Source organism: Wolffia australiana, chromosome 1 (genome assembly GCF_029677425.1).
Source record: "Wolffia australiana isolate 7733 chromosome 1, ASM2967742v1".
NCBI lineage: Eukaryota > Viridiplantae > Streptophyta > Magnoliopsida > Alismatales > Araceae > Wolffia > Wolffia australiana.
The window spans coordinates 25,076,092-25,097,403 of record NC_135835.1 but is presented as its reverse complement, the minus strand read 5'-3'; the positions used below and the strand labels follow the sequence as shown (position 1 = coordinate 25,097,403).

Here is a 21,312-nt window from a genome sequence, read left to right as displayed (position 1 = left end):
GTACACGTGCATGGACAATACATAGTGTGCCTTGATCGGTGGCATGGTGAGAGTCGAAGGGGACTCACAGGCGCGTGGGCTCCATAGTGGCTTGCATGGCAAAGGGTCAGCAGGTCCACCGGCTTCATTCACTTACCATGCAACGGTGGCTCACAGGCCTCAGAGATAACTCTGGAATATGGTTTACTCTGTAGAACCACTCACATACATAATGGCAACTCAACCGGCCACTATCAGTCGCGGGAGTGCACGCACATGCGGCAGAACCACATGGACGCTGCACAGGTGCATGCAGATACCGCACAAGTTTCCAGTGACACTGCTCGACGGCGTGTGGCGATAACCAAGCATGTATTGTGGCCGAGCAGAGTGCACGTTGGCTCAATAGTCTGTGGCAGCAGGAAGACGGAAGCCGGGCAATAGCAACCCCGTCCTTCCCTAACTTTGCCTCTTCTTCTCCTGTTCCTTCCTCTTCCTCTCCTTCTTCTTCGGGTGAGAGCTGGCGACGATAACTGCCAGAATAGAAAATCCAGATCTGACGACATTTGTTGCCCATCATGGCCTTATATTGGGCCATGATGGGCCCTTACAAAGAGTCCAAGTAAGGGGTCCAATAAGGAGACCCCTTTTACAACAAAATAAACTTTGGGAATTAGATGATGCGACGATACGAATGAATTTGAACACGTCAATACGGATGACGAAACTGAAAACATGATAAATTGGCAAATGAAACAAGCATGAGAGCAGGAGAAATTTGAAACACACGATGGCATGGTTGTGATGTCTTCACTGTAGTCTTGGCGTGCCGGTTGTGCAGGGTGCGAGCCGGTGGGTCGTCACTGATGATGATGATGGCTTCGACGATGTGGTGATGGTCTCGGGTGGACGCTCTCCATCACATTGACTCTTAGTAATATATTAAAATGGGATCATTCTTAATTATAAAGTGAGTGGAATATATCTAAGCATAATTATGCAAAGCTGAAAAAGGGTTAAGCATCAAGTGACATGTATAATTCTTCCTTTTATTTTTCATTATTAACCTCTGATGTGTAATTATAGAATCATTGGATTTGGTCCACTCTTAGGTGGATATTGAAAATGGATCATTGATCATTATCAATTGAGTGGAAAATATCTAAACTTAATAACTTTTGAAAGATGAAAAATGGTTAAGGATCGAGTGACATGTATAATTCTATGTTTCATTCTGTGGTGGCAAATAGACAACAGCGGCAGTAGTGGCTAAGGGCAACCGGCATGGTGAGAACGGATGATGGGATAGGGCGGCAGAAACAATGGTTAGGAAGCCTCAGTTTTTAAGAGCATGTTAATACAATGGTGAATGATGAAACATTTTATTTCTTGGAAAACAATCATAAATAGTAAAGTCATGGCATACAGATTAATTTTCATGGTATTTTAAAGACATTTATTTTGATTCGAAGAAGAAAAACCTAAGTTGCCTTAATATAAACATTTCCTTTAAAATTGAATATTTTTGTTATATCATAGAATTATATCGACACCACCTCCTATTTCATGAATAGCTTTCAATAGTAAATGATTTTTATGTCTCAAATTTTTCATCACAAACTATACTCAGCGTCCATGGTTTACTTCTATGGTTCTTATGTCAACGGTGGAGAATGCATTACCCCAAATGGTAGACGACTTAGCAGAGAATGACATTTCAAGAGACATGACCTGTGAGCTTTCAAAAGTCTGTAAACATTCTAAAGGTGATGCAGGACCACGTACGGGACGAAGTCCTGCCGTCGCCAAGGGTTCGTACTCAGTTTCGAAGGTGCGTCGCTGTGCGATGAAGGCTCGGGGTTCGTCAGGCATGGAAGTCCTGTAGAGACGATCTACGATGAGAGGCTCCGGGAGGGGGTGTAGTACGTGCAGCTGCCGACGAGCAGGGGAAAGACCGACGTTCGGGAGTCGACGGGGTCGCCCGGGGAAGGTAAGGAGACCTCTTGACCCTCGTCCGGAGGAACGAGGTCGCTACGGCGCCGAACGGGAATTACCCTGCTGGATAGTGCTCGCGTGTGACGGGCGAACCCGACTCGCACTGAACCAGGAGAGACGCTCAAATAGTCGGCATTTTCACTCGACCTTACGCACTCACCTACGTCTAACCCGAGAGCGGTGGAGGCAAATGAAAGCGCACTGAAAGAAATAAATGACGGGGGCGAGCGGCGTACCTTGTCGCCGTACGAGAGGATCGTCTTCACGCCCAAGAATCCTGCTGGAGGCGCTTTCAGCGTAGGGAGAGGACGTTTCAGTCCGCGGTCAGGGAGCACAAGGGGCGCCGTTGTTGGACGAGATCGACGCGAGGCGGCGGCTTGGACTCCGAGTGGACGGATGAGGGGTGTTACGGGGCAGCTGCTCGACCACCGGGCGGGGCTGCTCTACCGACCAATAGGAATGGCCGGTAATTCTCACGAGCACGAGGGGCGCGGGACAAGGCAGCCCGCGTTCGGTGAAGGACCGCGGAGTGGGTCAGCAGCAGGGCATCGCCACCAAGCGCCCGTCGAGCGCGGGAGTGCGCTGGTGACGCGGGCACCGTGGTGCGCGGGAGTGGCAGCTGGCTTTCCCGCGTGCAGGCCGGCGCGCGCGCGGGGAGGAACCCTGCGTTGGTTGGGCCCGCCCGGAGGTGCAACGGGGGGGACGCTCTCAGCGGGGGTCCAACCACGGAGACCTGTCGACCAGGCGTCGCCGGTCCGAGCCCGAGCGGACGGATTCGGGGGCGGAGACGTCGTGTCGGAGGGGCAGTTGCACTGGACCGGCAGGCGGTGCAACTCAAGCCCTCGGTACGAGGAAGCCTTTACAGCCAAGGCAGCTCAGTGGACGAGCGGCTCTTGCGGGAACCCGGTGGGGCTTCAAGTGGCGAGAGGGCCGGAGGTTGACCAGGACTCAAGGGAGCCGGTGCAACGCCGCGGCGGGAGGGAGTCCGTGGTGAAGGTCCTCGCGGTGCGTGGCTTCGTGCCGGAAGGCGGAGGAGGATGGTGGCCCGGGAGGCACCGGGGAAAGAGGGAGGAGGAAGGCGGCAGCGTACCGGCGTGCTGCGACGCGGAAGACCGAGCAGCCGCGCAGGCGCACAGACGCGGATCGCGCGCGCGCGCGGGCGTGAGCGCAGGAGGGGGGGAGGGCGTCAGCGGCGGTCTTTCTCAACTACTCCAGGGCGTCTTCCTTCTCTGCGTCCTCTGGCTTTCCTCTCCTGCTTCTTCTGCAGCAACTTCACGGGGCGAACCCTAGCTCAACGAGGAGAAGACATCATTCTCAAAGCGACAAGGTTTAAACTTCTTCAAAAAAACATTGTACCTCATTTAGGGCAACCCTCTTCCCTTATATAGGGGGGAAAGGGGGTGACCTGCTTACACCAAAAGAGGAGGATAAAAGGAAAAAACTAAGGACACATAAAGGGAAATCCAACGACCTAGGACCAAAGAGATGGACAACCAAGAAGAAGGGAGTGAACCAAGGAGAAGGGAGAGGGAATCCAGGCAGGATTATCCTCTCGCCTAACATGCGATCGTGACGAGTATAAAACAGCGAGTGACGAAGACGGAAGCAAAACGACAAGTAAGAAACGACATAAAAATAGTGATACGGTGTCCGTTACCGGGAATACTTGAATCTGGGCGTGCGTACCATCGCCTTGGCTTGCCGAGCGGGCTGAATGCAAACGGCTTGCGCTGTCGAGGGCGGCGGTGACGTCTCCAAAGACGTATCCAAGGCTGGAGCTGGTGCTGACGGAGACGACGGTGACGACTCCGAAGGCGGATCCGGGGCTATCGCCGGGGCTGCGCCATCAAAAGGTCCCCAATACTTAGATATTTTACACTGGTTGGCGCTTATGCTTATATGTGTGAAATTTGTTGTGCAAGAATATGACAAAGATCATCCAAGTCAAGCGACCATCAGATGATAGTACAAGTGTCTTTATGTGACACTTCAAGTTTGTCCGACCTAAAGAACGTGATGTGTTGAAGGGTGTTGCTACCATACGACATTGTTTGGAGGTCTTGGATGATGGGTCATTAGGACTCTTTGGAGATATGTGACCATAGTGGGGTGGAAAAAATTGATGAAACAAAGAATGTCAATAGTCACCTTGTTTGTAGCACCAATTTGCTTTGGCATTGGGAGGACTTCGTGCATGGAAAAGAATAATGATATGCAACAAAAATTGAAGTGGACCCTCTAAATGCAAGCATCGTCAAGCCATGGATGATGAAGCTAATCGACACGATAAAGGTTGGAGAATAAGTGGATGTTATGGGACATTGATTGGGTATTGAATACAACTGATGGATGGACACTAGAGAATGCTCGTTGGTTATTAGACATAATTGTTCGCTAGGTTGATGCTCATTGGCATTATCATGTCCGTGTCCTCTCAATTTTGGGATCTAATAGGAGATATGTAGGGAGCATAGGACTGACATCCTCCAGACATAAACAAATATGAACACGAAGCTGTGCCCACATCTATCACATTAAAGGCAATGGAACGAATATTTTTTCATAATATTTTCCACTACAGGTTTACGTAGTGATGACTGCCAATGCACTAATCAATAAAACAATGATGGCCAAACTTGGAAGAAACTACACTTCTGAAACATTGGTTTCAAGACTAGACAACACGTTGTCGAATCACACACAAATTAAACTAACAGGGACCATCTAGCCCCAAAGACCTGGCCTCAACAAGCTTGGGGAGCAAGAGCCAAAATGTGGGCCTCAACAAGCTTGGGTGTTGGACTTGCATGTGTGGGCCCAAGTGTGGGCCTCTCGTCCTCTCTTTCTAAGGGGCCCACAAAATGTGTGGGTCTATCTGTCTTCTATGACACCCCTTAGTACCCGGATGTAAAACAGTGGGTACCCGCTCACTAGCCAGAGGAAAAAACTTGAGAAGAAAATGCTGTTTTGAAACTTAGGTTTCATTTTCTACCCCTTCTTTTTTTTGTTTTGTCGAGGGAACCCTACCGCCACTCAATTTCGATTGCAATTCCAACCGCCACCACCAGAGAAGTAGCCACAGTTGTCCTCATGTCTAATAAGAATTGCCGCCATCATCTCCTCTACTTGTTGGAAACCAACACCATCGCCACGACATGAGGTCGCTTGTGCCGCATGCGCAAATGTCACCGTCGATGTTCTGACACAGAGCCATTGTGCTGACGGATAGCCTGGCGCCCCCGCGCAACTGTTTCCAAATCTAATCGCCGATGAGACCCGACATCACTGATGCCCATTGCTAAGATATAGCTGCCACTCATCATCGCTTGCTGCCATCACGACCTGCCACGAGGGAGCCTGCTAGTGGGAGAGGTCTAACTATTGCCGTCGCTAGAGACCCTACGGCCTCCGCTAGACCTTCAACGACCATTACCACGCCGTAATGATGACATCATTGCCTGGTTATCCCTCGTCGCATTGTTAAAAGGCACTCCTCTACTGCCGTTGTCTCGGGTCACCGAGGGGATTCCGCTGCCATTACAGCTCGATCATACCTCCTCACATCGCCATTCACGCCACCGCTACCAACACCCAAAGAAGACCTCTATTAGGTGCAAACACTTGTGGAAGCATACTTGGACGTGAACAACTGCAGAAGATGGTGAAGATGATCACCACGATGATACCGGGACAAACACCGAGGCATAGTCATCAGCCTCGTTACCTCCCCACGTCATTATCATCAATAGAGCACCAACTACATGAGAGAGAGAGTGGGAAGGAGAGACTCTAGTTTCTAAATAAATTTCAAGAAACTCAACTCAACTCAACGGGATCAATGAAAAACAAGAAGGGGTTAAGGGATGAAGTGGTGAAGAAACCAAGAGAAATGGGGGGCCTTTTGAAGGCACAACCATGGCCTAAAGGCCCCCTAAAAACTAGGCACGACCCTAGAAAGTAGGATCATTCCTATTTGCTAGGATGTGCTAAGCCATCCTACTTTCTAGGATGTGCCAAGTCAACCCCAAAATCCTGAAACTTAGGGCTGGGGGGTTTGACATTTTCAACAGCCTGCATCATGCTGCTGTTGTCTAGATATTGGCCTCCATCGTGTGTTGCCGCCTTCTTCCACCGACGATTGCCAAACCTACGTCCCTGTGGAAGACTACAAAATTTTGTATATAATTTCCTTGTTCATGCGCTGAAATCGCCAATCAAAATTATATATATATATCTTAAATTTGAAACAAGCAAATGAGAAATTATATACTTCAAAAGATTGCATAATATGCCTGAAAATAAGATATATATCTTTTTGTTTAAAAAAAAAAAAGAAAATAAGAAATTAGATACAAAAAATGCACAATTTTCTGAAATTTTGAAACTAAAAAATTATATATCTCTTAAAATGGAAACAAGAAAATAACAATGGATACATTTCAAAAGATTGTAAATCGTCTAAAAATAAGAAACATATTTATATATCTGTGTAATTTGAAAACAAGAAAATAAGAAATTTATACTTCAAAAAAAGCATTATTTGTCTGAAAATTTTAAAATAAGAAATTTATATCTCTTTCAATTAAAAACAAAAAAAATAAGAAATTAGATACTAAAAATGCACAATTTGTGTGAAATTTAAAACTAAAATTCATATATATCTTAAATTGGAAACATGAAAATAAGAAATGATATAGTTTGAAAAATTATATACTTTTGTCTAAAATAAGAAATATATATGTGCATAATTTGAAAATAAGAAAATAAAAAAATTAGAAATTTATAAATATTGCATAATTTTTCTGAAATTTTGACAACAAAAATTATATATCTCTTAAATTTGAAACAAGAAATAAGAAATTATATGATCCCAAAGATTGCATACTTTTTCTGAAAATTTGAAAAAAATTTAATTTCAAAAAATGCACGATATATTTTGTAATAAGAAATATATATCACTTAAATGTTGAAGAACAAGAAAAATAAGAAATTAGATACTAAAACGTATTGCATAATTTGTCTGAAATGTTGAAACTAACGCTATATATGTCACTTAAACTAGAAATAAGAAAATAAGAAATTATATACTTCGAATGATAGCATATTTGTTTCTAAAAATTTGAAAATAATAAATTATATGTATTTTCATTTTGAGAAATAGAAAACTCAGAAATTATACACATCAAAATAATGCATAGTTTGTCTCAAATTTTGAAATTAATAGAAATTGTATATCTCTTAAATTTGAATTAAGAAAATAAGAAACTATATAATTCAAAATATTCCATAATTTTTCTAAAATGTTTCAAATAATAAATCATGTATCTCTTCATTTTGGCAAACAAAAGATCAGAAATTACATACATGAAAATATTGCATAATTTGTCTGAAGCTTTGAAAGTAAGAAATTATATACTGAATCATATCATACTAAGATTAAAGTTATATAGATAATCATAATTAAGAATTCTTTTTATCTCATAAACGCATCAATAGATAGAATTTCATGCTATCTTTAGATAGTTTTAATGGAAAAACAGAAGGAAAATAGGTCATTGATAAACAATGATTCAGATGATATTTATAATTTAGCTCATAAGAAAAATGCCAAAACTATATCAGAGGTATAAACTGAATTTATGAATATAAACTACCTTTGGAACGAGCCGAAAACTTCCAAAATGTGTTCATGAACATATAATAAAGCATTTGATGGGAATACCATCAATAATAAATTCTGTGAATTTAAAGACGGTGCTAAAGTACTTCAGTATTTTTGTTTATTAAATGATATATTTAATGTAACGTAACAGCTACATTAACTGAATGTATGGGAAATATGATGAAAATAAGTTTGAGCAACTTTAAAGGCTGCAATCATTTCTCAATTATCCGGCATTGATGAATGTAAAATCTTGGTAAGTTGCCCCATTTTTACTAGATCTCAGAAAGTGTCAAATTTTACTAGATCATCTGAAATCATTTTTTCAATTAATTTATCTTTATGATACAGAAAATAACTTCATTTCTTCGGAGATAAGGATGAAACCTTAATCAAACGTAATTTACATAATTATATAAAAAATTTGATGACAACTGGTTATGGATGGTCTCTTTCTTTTATAAATTACATCTAGCACAGTTTTATGAACCCATTATCACTTAAAGTAATTTGGAGAATGAGGGACCCTGACATTTCAGTTCCCACTAATGAATTGTTGAGTTACATTGTACTACGTCGAGGTAAAAAGGAAGGGTAAATGCCTATAACCCATCTTTTCATATCCTATCACTAGGACGATGTCATCATATTTCTAATTTCAGATTCAGTGAAAATAAAATTAATTTATTAGCTGGATTAAATTACTTATATTCGTATTTCCAGTGACATTTATTTTTATATCGCATTTGTTTGGACATCACCCAAAGCTGACAGCATTATTGCTTTGTCAGAATCCAGTGAGAGTCATGTGGCAAGTACTCTGGACTTCGTTGAGTTCCTGGCAGGCAGCAATCATTATGATACACCAACATTGTAGGAACCGATAGCGAGTAGACATGCCTATGTGAGATAGATATGTAAACGTAATGACCCGGACTCTCTCCTTGAGATTTGTGCAGGTTCAGGTTGACATTGAGGCAATCAGTAGTGAAGGAAGACAAATTCTAAAATTCGAAGTCCTGAAAAACAGTATTTGCCATCTCCTTGTAGAACAACTGTGAACCCCTCCCTAGACCTTAAACAGTCGTCCTTTACATGTATATTTGATCATCTATGCCTCTCCTTGCTCAACATGAAAGTAATTTCTTCTACGCCACAAGCCTGACATTCGGACCCACGGAATGGCCTTCCCCGGCTTTCACTTTCTGGATCTGAGGATATTAAAAAAAGCCAATGAAGCTCATTAGCTGTCCTTTCATCCGTGGCCTAACGTGGCTTCTTCTTCACGTCTCAATGGGCAACGGTGGTGAACGGGTCAACCAGCTGGCAACGCCGCCGGCTGATCATGGTTTTTTGCTACTGAATGGGACCCGCTAACGTCATCTTAAACGCCGACCCCTGTGTTTTCCATGTGAAGATGAGCCCATGGGAATCTATGGTAGGGCTTGACTGCACCCTTCCTATTACACACATAGACGTGTACATTCTTCCAAGCCTCCCTAGGTGGGCGGAGCTACATAATAATTAAGCTTCCGCGTATTCGTCGTAGTTGGACGGTTTACTACCTTTCAACTCGGTTCCGAGATGTTTCGTAGAAATTCTCAATGTAAACTCCAGTTGACGAAAGCATGGACGTCTTCTTTGTTCTTCTTTTTTAATATGATAGAAATAGTCCCGTTCTTTCCTATTCCGCACAAAACGTGTACATTCTTCCAAACCTCCCTGCGGAGGGGAGATGGATAAAAATTCAACTTCCGCGTTTTTCTTCCGAGTTTGACTGTTTACTACCTTTCATCTCGGTTCCTGGATATTTCCTAGAAATTCTCAACGTAAACGCCAGTTGCCTCAAGCATGGACGTTTCTCTGTTTTTGTATGGTAAGATAAGATCAAAAAAATTCCGACCCTTCCTGTTGCGAACCAAAACGTGTACATTCTTCTAAACCTGCCCATCGTGGGGAGACAGATAAAAATTCATCTTCCGCGTATTCTTCTTGATTGGACTGTTTACTCCCTTTCATCTGGATTCCAAGATGTCTCCTAGAATTCTCATGGTAACTCCAAGTGATTAAACATAGACGTTTAGTTTCTTTTTTTTATAATATGATAAGATAAAAAGAATTCCGTTTCTTCCTCTTACGCACACAAACGTGTACACTCTTCGGAACCTCCTTACGGTGGGGAGATCGATGAAAATTCAAATTCCGCGTATTCTTCCGAATTAGACAGTGTACTACCTTTCGTCTCAGTTCTTAGATATTTCCTAGAAATTCTCCATGTAAACTCCAGTTGACTAAATCATAGACGTCTTATTTTTTTATATATAACATGATAAGATGAATAAAATTTCGTCCCTTCTTATTACGCCCAAAAATATGAACATGCTTCCTAACCTCCAAAAGGCGTAATGGTAGAGGGAAATTCAACTTGCGGATTGATTTTCATGTTGGATGGTTTAGTTTCGTCCCAATTCCTAGGAGGTTCAAGATATCAGCATCCACCAAGCCAGTTGATGGAATCCCGGACATACTCTTCCTCTTATTTTGTTTCTTGGGCGTTTTAGGTTTGTGGCCCACGGGTTTTATCCTATCCCAACATGTTTGGACGATCGCCCTGCCTGGTTACATCATAAGTTGTTTATATGTTATTCAATCTTTTCCACGTCGAAACTTTGTACCTCGGAGAAAAGAATTCAAGTCATTGAATGTCATTCATCTTACATCATGTGAGATAGATTAATGATGTTTCTCAAGATCTGGAGTGTACTAATGCCTTTCCTGGCCCTTAAATACGTTACACAAAAAAGGGAAAACATAAAAGACGAAATATTATTTAACTATGATTATGAATTTGAAGTAAAATTTACCATGATAATCATTGAGGAGTTTCGTTCTCTTGAAGTTAAAAATACTCTATCAAATAAATCCAATTATTCTATGGTAAATTTCTACTTTAAAACGCTGAGAGAATAATAGCTACGAGAGAAACGGACTGGTTAACATATAGTGTATTGGTATCTCTAGTTAATGTTGGAGATAATTGTGTGCCCTTATGGCTCCATAATAACTTCCACTCCCGCGTCTCTGATATTTTCCTTCCACATCATTTTATATTGCTACCACCCATGAGCATCGGATGCGAAGGAATGCCCTATTCTACTATTAACAAAGATTTATTAAGATGTAAATTATCTCCGCACTTTCGATTTTTCTCACCGTGAACATTCGTACCATTTTTTAAATAAAGACCAAGAGTGCTTTCATTACAGCAGCGCCGCAATTAACAGGAACCCCACATTTCCATTCCCACCTCCCATTCAGCTCTTTTATCTGTTGATACTTGAAAAATATTTACATTCCTGTTCACAAGGTTGTTAGATAACGCAACGGAAGCGGGAAAAACTGCCCATTCTTCGCGTCTATAATTATGAATGATTTACCATAGGTCTGGACGATATTCTTGGGTTCCCCATCTTTAAGGCTTCTGTATCATCTTTCACCTAATAGGATTTATCTCAAAGGAGCTTTCTCGATTAAGATTCGATGATCTCCGTCCATTTCGAAATTATTCACAGTTGCCCAATTATTCTACGGCGATCATGGTTACAAATCCTTTAAAACCAAAATAAAACAAAAGAAAAACCATCCTTTGCACCCTTCCACCACATAACCAACGATCAGGATTCACTCCTCAATAAGGCCTGATCTTGCGCCTTCTTCCGGGCGATTATGTGCTCGTATGCAGCAGTAAGCCTCTTCTTGAACCGCCGAAGATCAATCCTCACCATCTGCTTGTCCAAAAAGACCTTCTTTGTGATGGCCCAACCTTGCTTGGAAATAGACTCTGGGTTCGTCAGAACGGGGTCGTCCTTCTTGTAAACCCTAGACAGAGAACTCTCCTTTGGCTGAATTAAGTAAGGAATATACTTCAGCCCAATAGCCTTAGCAGGTTCGCCATAGTTAGCCTCTGCCGCCCACTCGGTCCCCAAGGGCTTAATCTGGATGAACACCGATCCCGGCCTCATGAACAGAAGATGTGTCAATGCACAGCCCACCACGCCAGTCAATGCGTCCGCAGAGTTTAGCGAACGGTAAATGTCAACCAACGCCATCGTCGCGTTAGGCCTTAGCACTTCCACCCGAAACCCTACCGCCTCCGCCAGCCTAACTACCTCCGCCTCGTTCTCCACCGATCTCGATCCTTTTCGGAAGATTATCGCCAATTTCGGTTTTTCTGCCGAAGAAGCCGGTTTACGTTGTGGGGAGCCGTAGGCGAGATCGAGGATGCCCTGGAAGTCGTTTATCGTCGTGTTCTTCGGCGTTGTTCTGGCTGGGTCGACTGCTAGTTCGCCGTGGACGTGCAGCCCGACCGTTGCTTCAGGAAAACAGTGGGTTCTGTTGTCGCGAGAGAAATCAACGAGGGGGTAGTCTGTGAGACGAGAGAGGATTTCCCCGTACTTGTTGCGCCACCACGGCTGAGACTGGACGACGACGAAGACGACGCGGCGGTTGAAGCGGGATGACGTGATGAAGAGAGGGACCATGCAATCTCTGAAGTCGTGGTAGACGTTGCCGATGTAGCCGCCGCCGGAGAAGATGACTGCCGGGACACGGTGGATGACGTCGCAGCGGTGGCCGTCGTCGGCGGAGCGGTTGACGGCGACGAGGTCGAGTTCTTTGATTTTGTCCATGATGCTGGTCTCCCATTTCCTCGTGTAAGGGCGGATTTTTTCTGTGACGGGGGCTTTGCTTGAGTAGAGGAAGATAGAGGAAAGAGAAGGGTTTGTTCTGATGTCCCCCCGGAGAACGCAGACGTCAGAGCTGAAGGCGTTTCGATCGCAGTTGAGGTACGTTTCCTTTGCAGGTGAGGAGAGAATGGCACGGGGCTTTGGCAGTGGTTTGGAAAGAGAAATTGCTGATGAATCGGCCGAGTCAGAACGGTGGAGAGACGGTTCTCTGCGACAGAGAAGAGAGAAGGAAGAGTTCTTACAGAAGACGGTGGCGGAGTAAGGGTCGTTGGTGATGAGGAAGGGCATGAGAATACTACAGGAGGCCAAGGAGATGATGAAGAGAAGACGAACAAAGTGGCGCTTGCTCTTCTCTCTTGTCTTCTCCATCGGCCCTCCTCGCGTGATGTTCGCCGGCTGCGGGTTTCTCGCGATATAGATCAATCAGTCGAAATTGAATGAGAACAAAGCTAGGCGATTTTACTTATGAAATGGCTTTCAACTTTGACGGTCAACAACTCCGCGGGCCTTGTAAAGCGGAAGGGTTTTGACGAAGTCAACGCGTTAGACTTGTTTCCCGGCAATTGTGCACCAATTAAAAAAGGTATCGTAGGAGTCGGCTGGTGGGCTGTCTTTTTTGTTCGAGTTGAAAATTGTTGAAATGACAACCGACATTTAGGACCTGTGCGCTTCTTTTACTTCCTGATCCTTATTTTACCTTATTTGAATCCCGTTCAACATTCGCAGACATTAGTTGTGCAGACGAAGATCAACGCGCCCCTTTTTTTCTATTTGCCCTCAATTTAATGGTTTTGCCGCCGTTTGAATTTTACAGCGCTATATTATCCTCGGGCTTGAAACCAGGAGGGTTTCGTTATTTTACTTTTAACTCCTCCCTCTCGTTGAATAATGAGAATCCTGTCAACAGATAGTTTTTACAGGGGTACAGTTAGCAGTCGTTGAACTTTTCTCGTCATGAACATGATAATCTTCCCAGGTTAGTTATTTGAGAAATATTTACTCCATTATAAAGATATCGAAGTCATCCTCTTTATGTTGAGCGATCGAGCAATTTCCTATTGACTTAGTTCGCTCCGTCGGTTCTCTGCAAATGAGTTTACTATCGTCAGGGTACATTCATATGCTATCGGACGAATATCTTCCCCGTTGAAGTCATGGCATCATTTTATTTCCCATGAGGCGTTGAATAATGTTTCCTTCTATTCCAAATATTACATCTGCTTCTTCATGCAGTTCCCGGAGTGTTTTAGTACGAGGTGGTGGGTTCTGGTAATCACTGATTACATTGCAGAAAAGAATCATTTGCCGCCTTTCGTATCGGTAATTATCGCAAGAAGACGCCAGAAGTTCAATCAATATCGCCCGCCCCCACTACTGATATCGTTTTCTCAATTATTTTATTTCTTCCGTTGAGCTGTCGGTTTCGGCCTCCCCGCAGCCGTCCATCCCTTTAACCCATTCAATCGACGCCCATGGTAAAGGATCTTAGGATTCTACCGTTCACTTGTATTTTTTCCACGAATTGAAAATAAAAATTCTTCCTTCCACGCATCATTAATGATTTTCTCCAATTTCCGTCCATTCATGAAGCTTTCAGTTCACATTCTCAGGGTCCCCACTCGACGTCTACCCGCCTAACTCAGACTTGGCAGCCACGGGCATACTAAGATAACTCGTCGCCTTTTCTGTAGCATCTCTTCTTTTGGTCAAGCCAGCGTTTTCCAAACGCATAGCTGCAGGACCGCAATTTGAGCAGATCCCGTCGTCCTACCAAGGAGACAATCTGAGGGGTGTTTGGCCTAACGTTACAGTATGGTCGGACTGAGAATTATCTTCGGTAAAAAAAATTGAATTCTAAACAGCATGGTACCGAAATTTCACTGAGGAAATGGGTTGATTGCTTTGCAAGATCGAGCTTTATCATGATCAACGAATACATTCGAAATTAGACCAGGATTAAGATCGAGCTTTATCGTGATAATAAAAGCTGATGGATTTGTTCTCGCTCAAACGTATGAAAGTGACTTCATAACATAATATATCGAAGTTTCAGTGTAAAGAACTGTAATTAAATGATCCAAAGAACTGTAATTAAACGCTTGTCCTGGACTTTAGTTTTAAGCAGACACCTGTATGTTTTGCTCCTATTATTAAATTATTGACATTTAACCTCTGTCACTGTTTTGTCCTTGCTGTGCTCTCATTTTTTAAAATTATACTGGCGGCTATCTCATCAGAGATGCATCGTGATAGCTACCCACCACCAACCTTCCTGGAAGACACCAAGCCAAGAGTGCTCCCATGTGAGCATGTTAAACTCGGGAGTTCCTCGTCTCCAGTATGAGGAAGCTCTTTAGGGTCAGCCTACTCTCATTTCGTTGTAGTGTAGTTTCTGACTAGAAACAGAGAACCTTCGAATATTAAGATTCTGAAGGGATAATAAGTGGTACATAAGATAAGATTGAGCGGTTCAAAACATGGGATTGTCAGTAGAATAAACATAACATCTAACTCTTAAGATGATAAAGTTTTGAAAGGACAGTGGTCATCATAAAAAAGGGAAAAACTTCATCATCCTTCCAGAATTACTCAACCACAAAATCATTAATAGTGTAAATGATTGGAATAATGCTATGGACAGAATAATATAAATGTGAAAAAGGATAATAACATTTTTATGAAGTGATTAACACAACTTCGTTAGGGTTAACTAGAAATATGAAATTAGAGTCTAGGAACATTAATTTTACGAAACAGCAAGGCCCCCAAGTTATAATAGTATAGAGAATCCCACACTGTTAAAGAATATGAGTCTCAAAAATTTGGATCTAATCCTGACGCTATAATAAGTTTGTGTATATGCAATGATATTTGAGGATCTAATTAGAAATAAAAGCCAATACCATGATACTGCCGTCACGAAAACTAAAACAAAAAATTATGTTTTTTTTCCAAAAAATGTATATTAAGACTTAAATATTTAGTCATAAACTTTTAAACAAATCCACACAGTTTTTCATTCTTCTACCAGAGGAGTTACGCTTATTAACTTCACTTTTATTTTAACTCATCGGTCCCTACCTTCGGTGGCGGTCTACAGGAATGCAATGACGTGGTTAGCACTTGATTGAGTATGGATGAGATTTGAAGATGTATCGACAGTGTAATAATATTTACTTTTTGGAAAGCATTATCCCTTCAGAGTTCTATCTTATCACAGATGTCTTAACGAATCCCGTCCATGAAGGTAAACCGAAAAAAAAAGTCAACGAAAGAGGATTGAGGCCAAACGTAGGACATTAAGATGTCGAAATGATAAGGCAATACTTATTGAGAGAATTGACGATGGCTGTTTCAATATTTACAACCGTCCTTTGTTTGTGTTCCGGATAAGCATCCGTACTGTAGAGTCTAAGCAAGTGCCCCGTTTTATAATTCACCAGCCCGATATTGTTTATATGAATGATCATATGGATCAGCACTGAACGAAGGCATAATTGAAATGCGAAAAAGAAACCTTGAGGATATTAATTGTAACAATAGCTCATTTTTGCACATTATCTTCAACGCTCTACACAATATTACTGTTAACCGGACATCCCTTACAATTCATCCGCCCAACAATGTCGATCTGGACATCTAAAAAATTCATGAAAATATGGAGAGAGAGAGAGAGAGAGATAGAGAGAGAGAAGACTTCAATCCTGCTAACAGTGATTTCGTCTTCTATCCGCCACAAAACTTAAGCGGATCTCCCTGGAACCCGCATATATACACATTTCTCAGGTGTTGAGTCTTTACATTGTAAACGAACCAACATATAACGAACAGACCCATCTTTTAACCATTATTCGGATCGACGGGGCAGCCAATTCTCATTCCATCGTAAGCTGGAATTATCATCCTCCATCTTCCTCGCCACTATATACTGATAAGTGCGGGTCAGCCGACCAAGGAGCCTATTCAAATCCAACTTCACCTTCTTCGTCTTCTCCTCCGAGACCAGCATTTCAGATATCTCCAACTTGTAACTCTTGTAAACGACCCCAATCTCCTTGGCCAGTTCCTCGTATTGGGTCTCCATAGTCTTCTTCGTTCCCTGTGTCATCACATTAATGAACACAGACCCGGGCCTCATGAACAGCAGGTGGGCCAAGGCGCTTCCCTCGGCGCTGAGAACAGCATCTGTAGAATTCAAAGCCCAGTAGATCTTTGCCAGCTCAGTCGTCCTGTCCAGCCTCAGCTTGAGAACTTGGAAACCCATCTCCTTGCAAAGCCCAACGAGTTTAGCCTTGTTCTCCACCGCCGCTGACCCGCCACCGAAAATGATAACAAGCTTTGGTGCTGAGTCAGCCACCGATGCCCCCTTCGCCCTTCCCTCGAAGAAGCGTATTCTTGGGCGGTAAGCTTCGTCGAGAAGTCGCCGAAAGTCATTAATGCTCTGATTCGCCGATATAGTCTGCGTTTGATCAACGAGGAGATCGCCGTGGCTATGAAGCCCAACTGTAACTTCTGGAAAGCAGTGAGTGCGGTTATCTCCGAAGAAGTCGATCGGTGGGTACGCCGAGAGGCGGGAGAGAACGTGGTCGTACTTAGCGCGCCATGCAGCGCGGTAATTGACGATGAGGAAGACCACGCGGCGGTGATAATGTCGGGAAGTGATGTAGAGAGGGATAAGCCCGTCGCTGAACTCGCGGTCGAGGTCGTCTTCTTCGCCGCCGCCGACGGAGAAGACGACGGCGGGAACGCGGTGAACGATGTCGCAATTATGGCCTCCGCCGTTGGATCGTCCACGGACGGTGATCGCGAGTTCGTCGACGGTGCTCATCAACCCTCTATCCCAATTTCTAGGGTAAGGTCGGATCTTCTCCAGACGCATTGAAGGACGGTTCTTGGGCGATGAGTTATTGGTTGGGCCGCCATTGTTGTAGAGGAAGATAGCGGCTGAGGAGGGCCGTGTTCGAACGTTCCCCCGTAAGACGCAGACATCAGATACATGACTTCCACGGTCGCAGCAGAAGGAGTTCTTCTTCATTACAGCGCAGGGGAAAACTCTCGGCGCTAGGGAGTTCTTCTTTGGTAGGCTTTTCTCGGCGGAAACGATGGCTCGTTCTTGCTCGGCCAATCTACGAGATGCTGAAATGGCTGAAGACATGATCGATCGCAAGTTAGAACAGTGAAGACGACGGAATCGGCAGCGCGGATTTGTCGAGTTCTTACAGGGTATGGCGGCGACGACGGGGGATCGTTCGACGAGGAAGAAGCTTGGCACGATGAGGCTGCACGACGCGAGGGAGAAGATGATGGCAAAAAAGAGTAAGTTCCGCCTTCCCCTCTCCATCTCGTCCGATCTGTTCCACGATATCGTTTGCCTAATTGCTTTCAAATGAAATGGGTACATGAAGAAACGCTCTTTCTTTCTTTGTGGGTAATCTTCCGTTTGACCCCAGATAAATTGAATGACGAGGGAAACGCGTTGACTTGGTATTCGCAGTAGCTAATGAACGGGAAGCGTTTGGTAAAGGGTCGCGCGTTGCTTCTTCTGACCGAACATTGAAATATCAACCACCGATTGAGTGATCTGTCCACGCATTTGATTAGTTCGCAAACAGCGGGCGTTACAGCGTTTTCTTCTGATATTTAATAACAACTGGGCTCCATATCCTCCAATCATTTTCTCCGCCGGGTACCTCAAAATGAATTACCAGTTGTTTCTTTCGCTCCAATGGATGGATCCATCTCGTGGGCTAGAAATAAATGTATAACTTGAACAATAAAATCTACCATTCTATACTACATATTTAAATTAGTCGGTGATTTTTGTTGATAGGCAATTTACTTTAATATGCCATTGTGCACGTATAATAAAATTTCTGCGTGGAGGTTGAGCGCCAAGAATCTAGACGACAAGAGGCAAACGCCGTTATCAAGATTTTTATGATTACATATCTAGGTCAACCGGCCCATAAGGTTATTTTTTATAATTGGACAAAAACTTGCGATAATTTATTTTGATTTTAATGGTCTTCGTTATCAAGGATGTACTTTGTTGTACTTCGACCATGTGCACGTTTTATTTGGGAAATAATGAGGGTTACGTACAAGATTCGCGGCTGATTAAATTGATACAGAAATATGCTATTTTCTAACGAGGCGAAAATCGTGAGACTTTAAAACTACACTACATTTATTTTCGGTAGGGGAGAGAGTGAATCTTCACAGAGATCAACGATCGAAGATACCTTCTCGACCAAACTCAGCACGGTAATATGAAAATTCACTGCCAAAGTTTGTATCATCCCTTTGTCGTTTAGAATAAAACATTTCCTGGAGGACAGCTTTTTTTTCTACGGCGATAAAATCATCGTTTTCCTCCCCCCTCCTTGTCGGTATTTGAAATATTAGGCTATGTGTCGACGTCATGAAGGCGACGCCCGCAGGTCGAAGGCCCCTCGGTATTGCCTGTTGGTTTCCTTTTAGTTCACGCGTAGCTAGCTCGGTCAACCCAAACAAGCCTAATCATATAATAAATATATTTTTCTTTTACCGCGGGTATCGTCTTCAAATGACCCTTCTTCTTCGGCTGCAATTCCAGCTCTAACAATAACACAACAGGAGGAGAAAATGAAGGAAATGGAGAAGGGGAAGCATCGTTCCCTCTTGGCTTTCCTCGTCATCCTCATGGCCTCCTGCATTCTGATCGCTCCATTCTTCATTTACGGAGGATCGTCATCGCCCATTCTCCCTCTCTGTAAGCACCGCCATTCCCCCACCCACAATCATTCTCCTTCAACTTTTTTCTAATGATTTCTTTCTATCAGGTTCTCACTTAACCGCTGAGCCGGTGCAAAGCCCGCTACCGGCCGTCAGCGCCAAAGTAGAGCACCAAAACGAGACATCTGCTCCCCCTCCCCCACGCCTGGAAACGTCTCTAACATGCGACCGCAGCGGCTTCAGCAGCGACGTCTGCGTTCTCCGCGGCGTTGTCCATCTCAACCCGTCATCCTCGTCTGTCAACCTCGCAAGCGACGGCGGCTCAGTCCCTCCTCAACTCGAAACAATCCGCCCTTACACGAGAAAATGGGACAAAAGGCTGACGCAATCCATCAAAGAGCTCAAACTCTCCCTCAACGGAGCCGACACAAAAGCCTGTGACGTGATCTACCCCGTCCCAGCCGTCATCTTCTCCATTGGCGGCTTCACCGGCAACATCTACCACGCCTTCAACGACGCCCTTATCCCTCTCTTCATCACATCCCACAAATTCCAAAGGCGCGTCGTCTTCATCATCCTCGAGTATCAAACCTGGTGGCTCAACAAGTACAAACACATCATCTCAGAACTCTCCGACTACCCACCGGTGGACTTCTACCGCGATAATCTCACGAGCTGTTTCCCGGAGGTCACCGTCGGCCTCAAAGTCCACGGTGACCTTACGATCAACCCTTCTCCGGATCTAACGGTCCAGAGCTTCCGACGTATGCTCGACGATGCGTACCGCCACGTACCAGGGCCTCTACAGCCAGCGGCTGAGAACGGTAAACCGAAGGTGGTGATTATATTCAGGCAGGGGACGAGGGCGGTAGAGAACGAGCAAGAGGTGGTGCAGCTCTGTGAGAGCGTTGGGTTTCAAGTTGAGATCTTGAGGCCGACTATTACAATGGACATGGTGGAGATTTACAGGGTAATTAACTCTAGCGACGCCATGATCGGCGTGGTGGGAGCGGCGATGACCCATTTGCTGTTTCAGAAACCGGGTGACGTGTTCATTCAGGTCGTGTTGTTGGGGACTAGGTGGGCGGCGGAGACTAGCTATGGCGAGCCAGCGAAGAAGATGGGACTCAAGTACATGCCCTACACTATAAAAACCGAGGAAAGCTCACTGTCAAGGCAGTACCCTAAGGAGGATCCTGTTCTAACTGACCCTGATTCGGTCAACAAAAAGGGATGGGATGTGGCGGCTAAGGTGTATCTTCAGCAACAGGCTGTGAGCATTGACGTCAACAGGTTCAGGAAAACGGTGACAAATGCGTACAAGTATATTGTCGCTCGGAAACGATCGATTTAATTGTTGTAATTTGGGAGGATGATTCAATTCTGTAAGAAACACTATCCGCCGAATTCAGAGGAAGAGGGCGGGTTTGCTGCATCCTGAGTAAATATAATTTGTTTATTGTGGAGATTATCTTCATTGAATTATGTTTGACTGTGGGGGCCAACAAATCCTACGATGAGACAACAAGTTCTGGTCCTCTGCGTTCACATTAAATTTGATTCACTCTTTTTACCTTAATTAAGTCCAAGGATATATGAATTGCTGAGTCGAGTATAATGGGATGATATTAGGCTGATTACATTTTTAAAATACATACCATAAACTCTCCTAATTGTAGGAAATATGAGAAGGACGACAAAATATGCGGGTAGAAAGTATTAATCTACTCTTGGTCACGAGAAACCATGTAATGAGAAACCAGATAATATTTTTAGTAAAATTTATAAAATTTTAACTATTATATGTTTTTTATGGAAGAAAAATAAAAAACGAGGATAACTAGTAAAAATAAATAAAACGACAGAAAAATATTTTATTCTTATCAGAATTTAGTAATGTGATATAACTTTTTGGAATTTCTCTATAGAGAGAAAATAATGAAAATCAAAATTAAAAACCTATTGAGTGGTTAGTGGTCAGTTCAGTTAAAATCGGTTCAGTTCATATTATACCACTAAATTTCGGGTCAATTTGGATCAATTCAGATCAGGACGGTTTTCACCGTGACATTTTTGCAAGGCGAGGCAACTTGACTTGGCATCCGCCATTGAACCTCAAGGAAAAGCAGTTGAAATAATATTAAATGAAATTTAAAAAAAATATATATTGTGATATATTTTTTAGAGTTTTTCTAGAGTGAGAACAGAATTAGCGCG

At 43.5% G+C, this 21,312-nt stretch overlaps 3 protein-coding genes and 1 long non-coding RNA gene across 4 annotated transcripts; 1 reads left to right on the top strand and 3 right to left on the bottom strand.

Moving 5' to 3' along the window:
• Positions 1 to 767: 767 nt before the first annotated feature.
• Positions 768 to 3,303, bottom strand: LOC144716832 (uncharacterized). The gene is made up of 2 exons (XR_013585006.1): positions 2,211 to 3,303; positions 768 to 2,077 (listed from the first exon to the last, which is right to left on the bottom strand). It is a non-coding gene; the product is annotated as an uncharacterized LOC144716832 (long non-coding RNA).
• Positions 3,304 to 11,142: 7,839 nt separating this feature from the next.
• On the bottom strand, positions 11,143 to 12,860 carry LOC144712321 (xylan glycosyltransferase MUCI21-like). Its single transcript, XM_078586563.1, has 2 exons — positions 12,624 to 12,860; positions 11,143 to 12,548 (listed from the first exon to the last, which is right to left on the bottom strand). Exons 1-2 carry the CDS (start codon positions 12,748 to 12,750, stop codon positions 11,311 to 11,313), a joined length of 1,365 nt encoding a protein of 454 aa, XP_078442689.1. The 5' UTR covers positions 12,751 to 12,860; the 3' UTR covers positions 11,143 to 11,310.
• A 3,252-nt stretch (positions 12,861 to 16,112) lies between these two features.
• Positions 16,113 to 17,852, bottom strand: LOC144712291 (xylan glycosyltransferase MUCI21-like). The gene is made up of 2 exons (XM_078586528.1): positions 17,602 to 17,852; positions 16,113 to 17,526 (listed from the first exon to the last, which is right to left on the bottom strand). Exons 1-2 carry the CDS (start codon positions 17,780 to 17,782, stop codon positions 16,229 to 16,231), a joined length of 1,479 nt encoding a protein of 492 aa, XP_078442654.1. The 5' UTR covers positions 17,783 to 17,852; the 3' UTR covers positions 16,113 to 16,228.
• Positions 17,853 to 18,943: 1,091 nt separating this feature from the next.
• On the top strand, positions 18,944 to 20,561 carry LOC144712301 (xylan glycosyltransferase MUCI21-like). The gene is made up of 2 exons (XM_078586540.1): positions 18,944 to 19,132; positions 19,203 to 20,561. Exons 1-2 carry the CDS (start codon positions 19,006 to 19,008, stop codon positions 20,447 to 20,449), a joined length of 1,374 nt encoding a protein of 457 aa, XP_078442666.1. The 5' UTR covers positions 18,944 to 19,005; the 3' UTR covers positions 20,450 to 20,561.
• Positions 20,562 to 21,312: the final 751 nt, after the last annotated feature.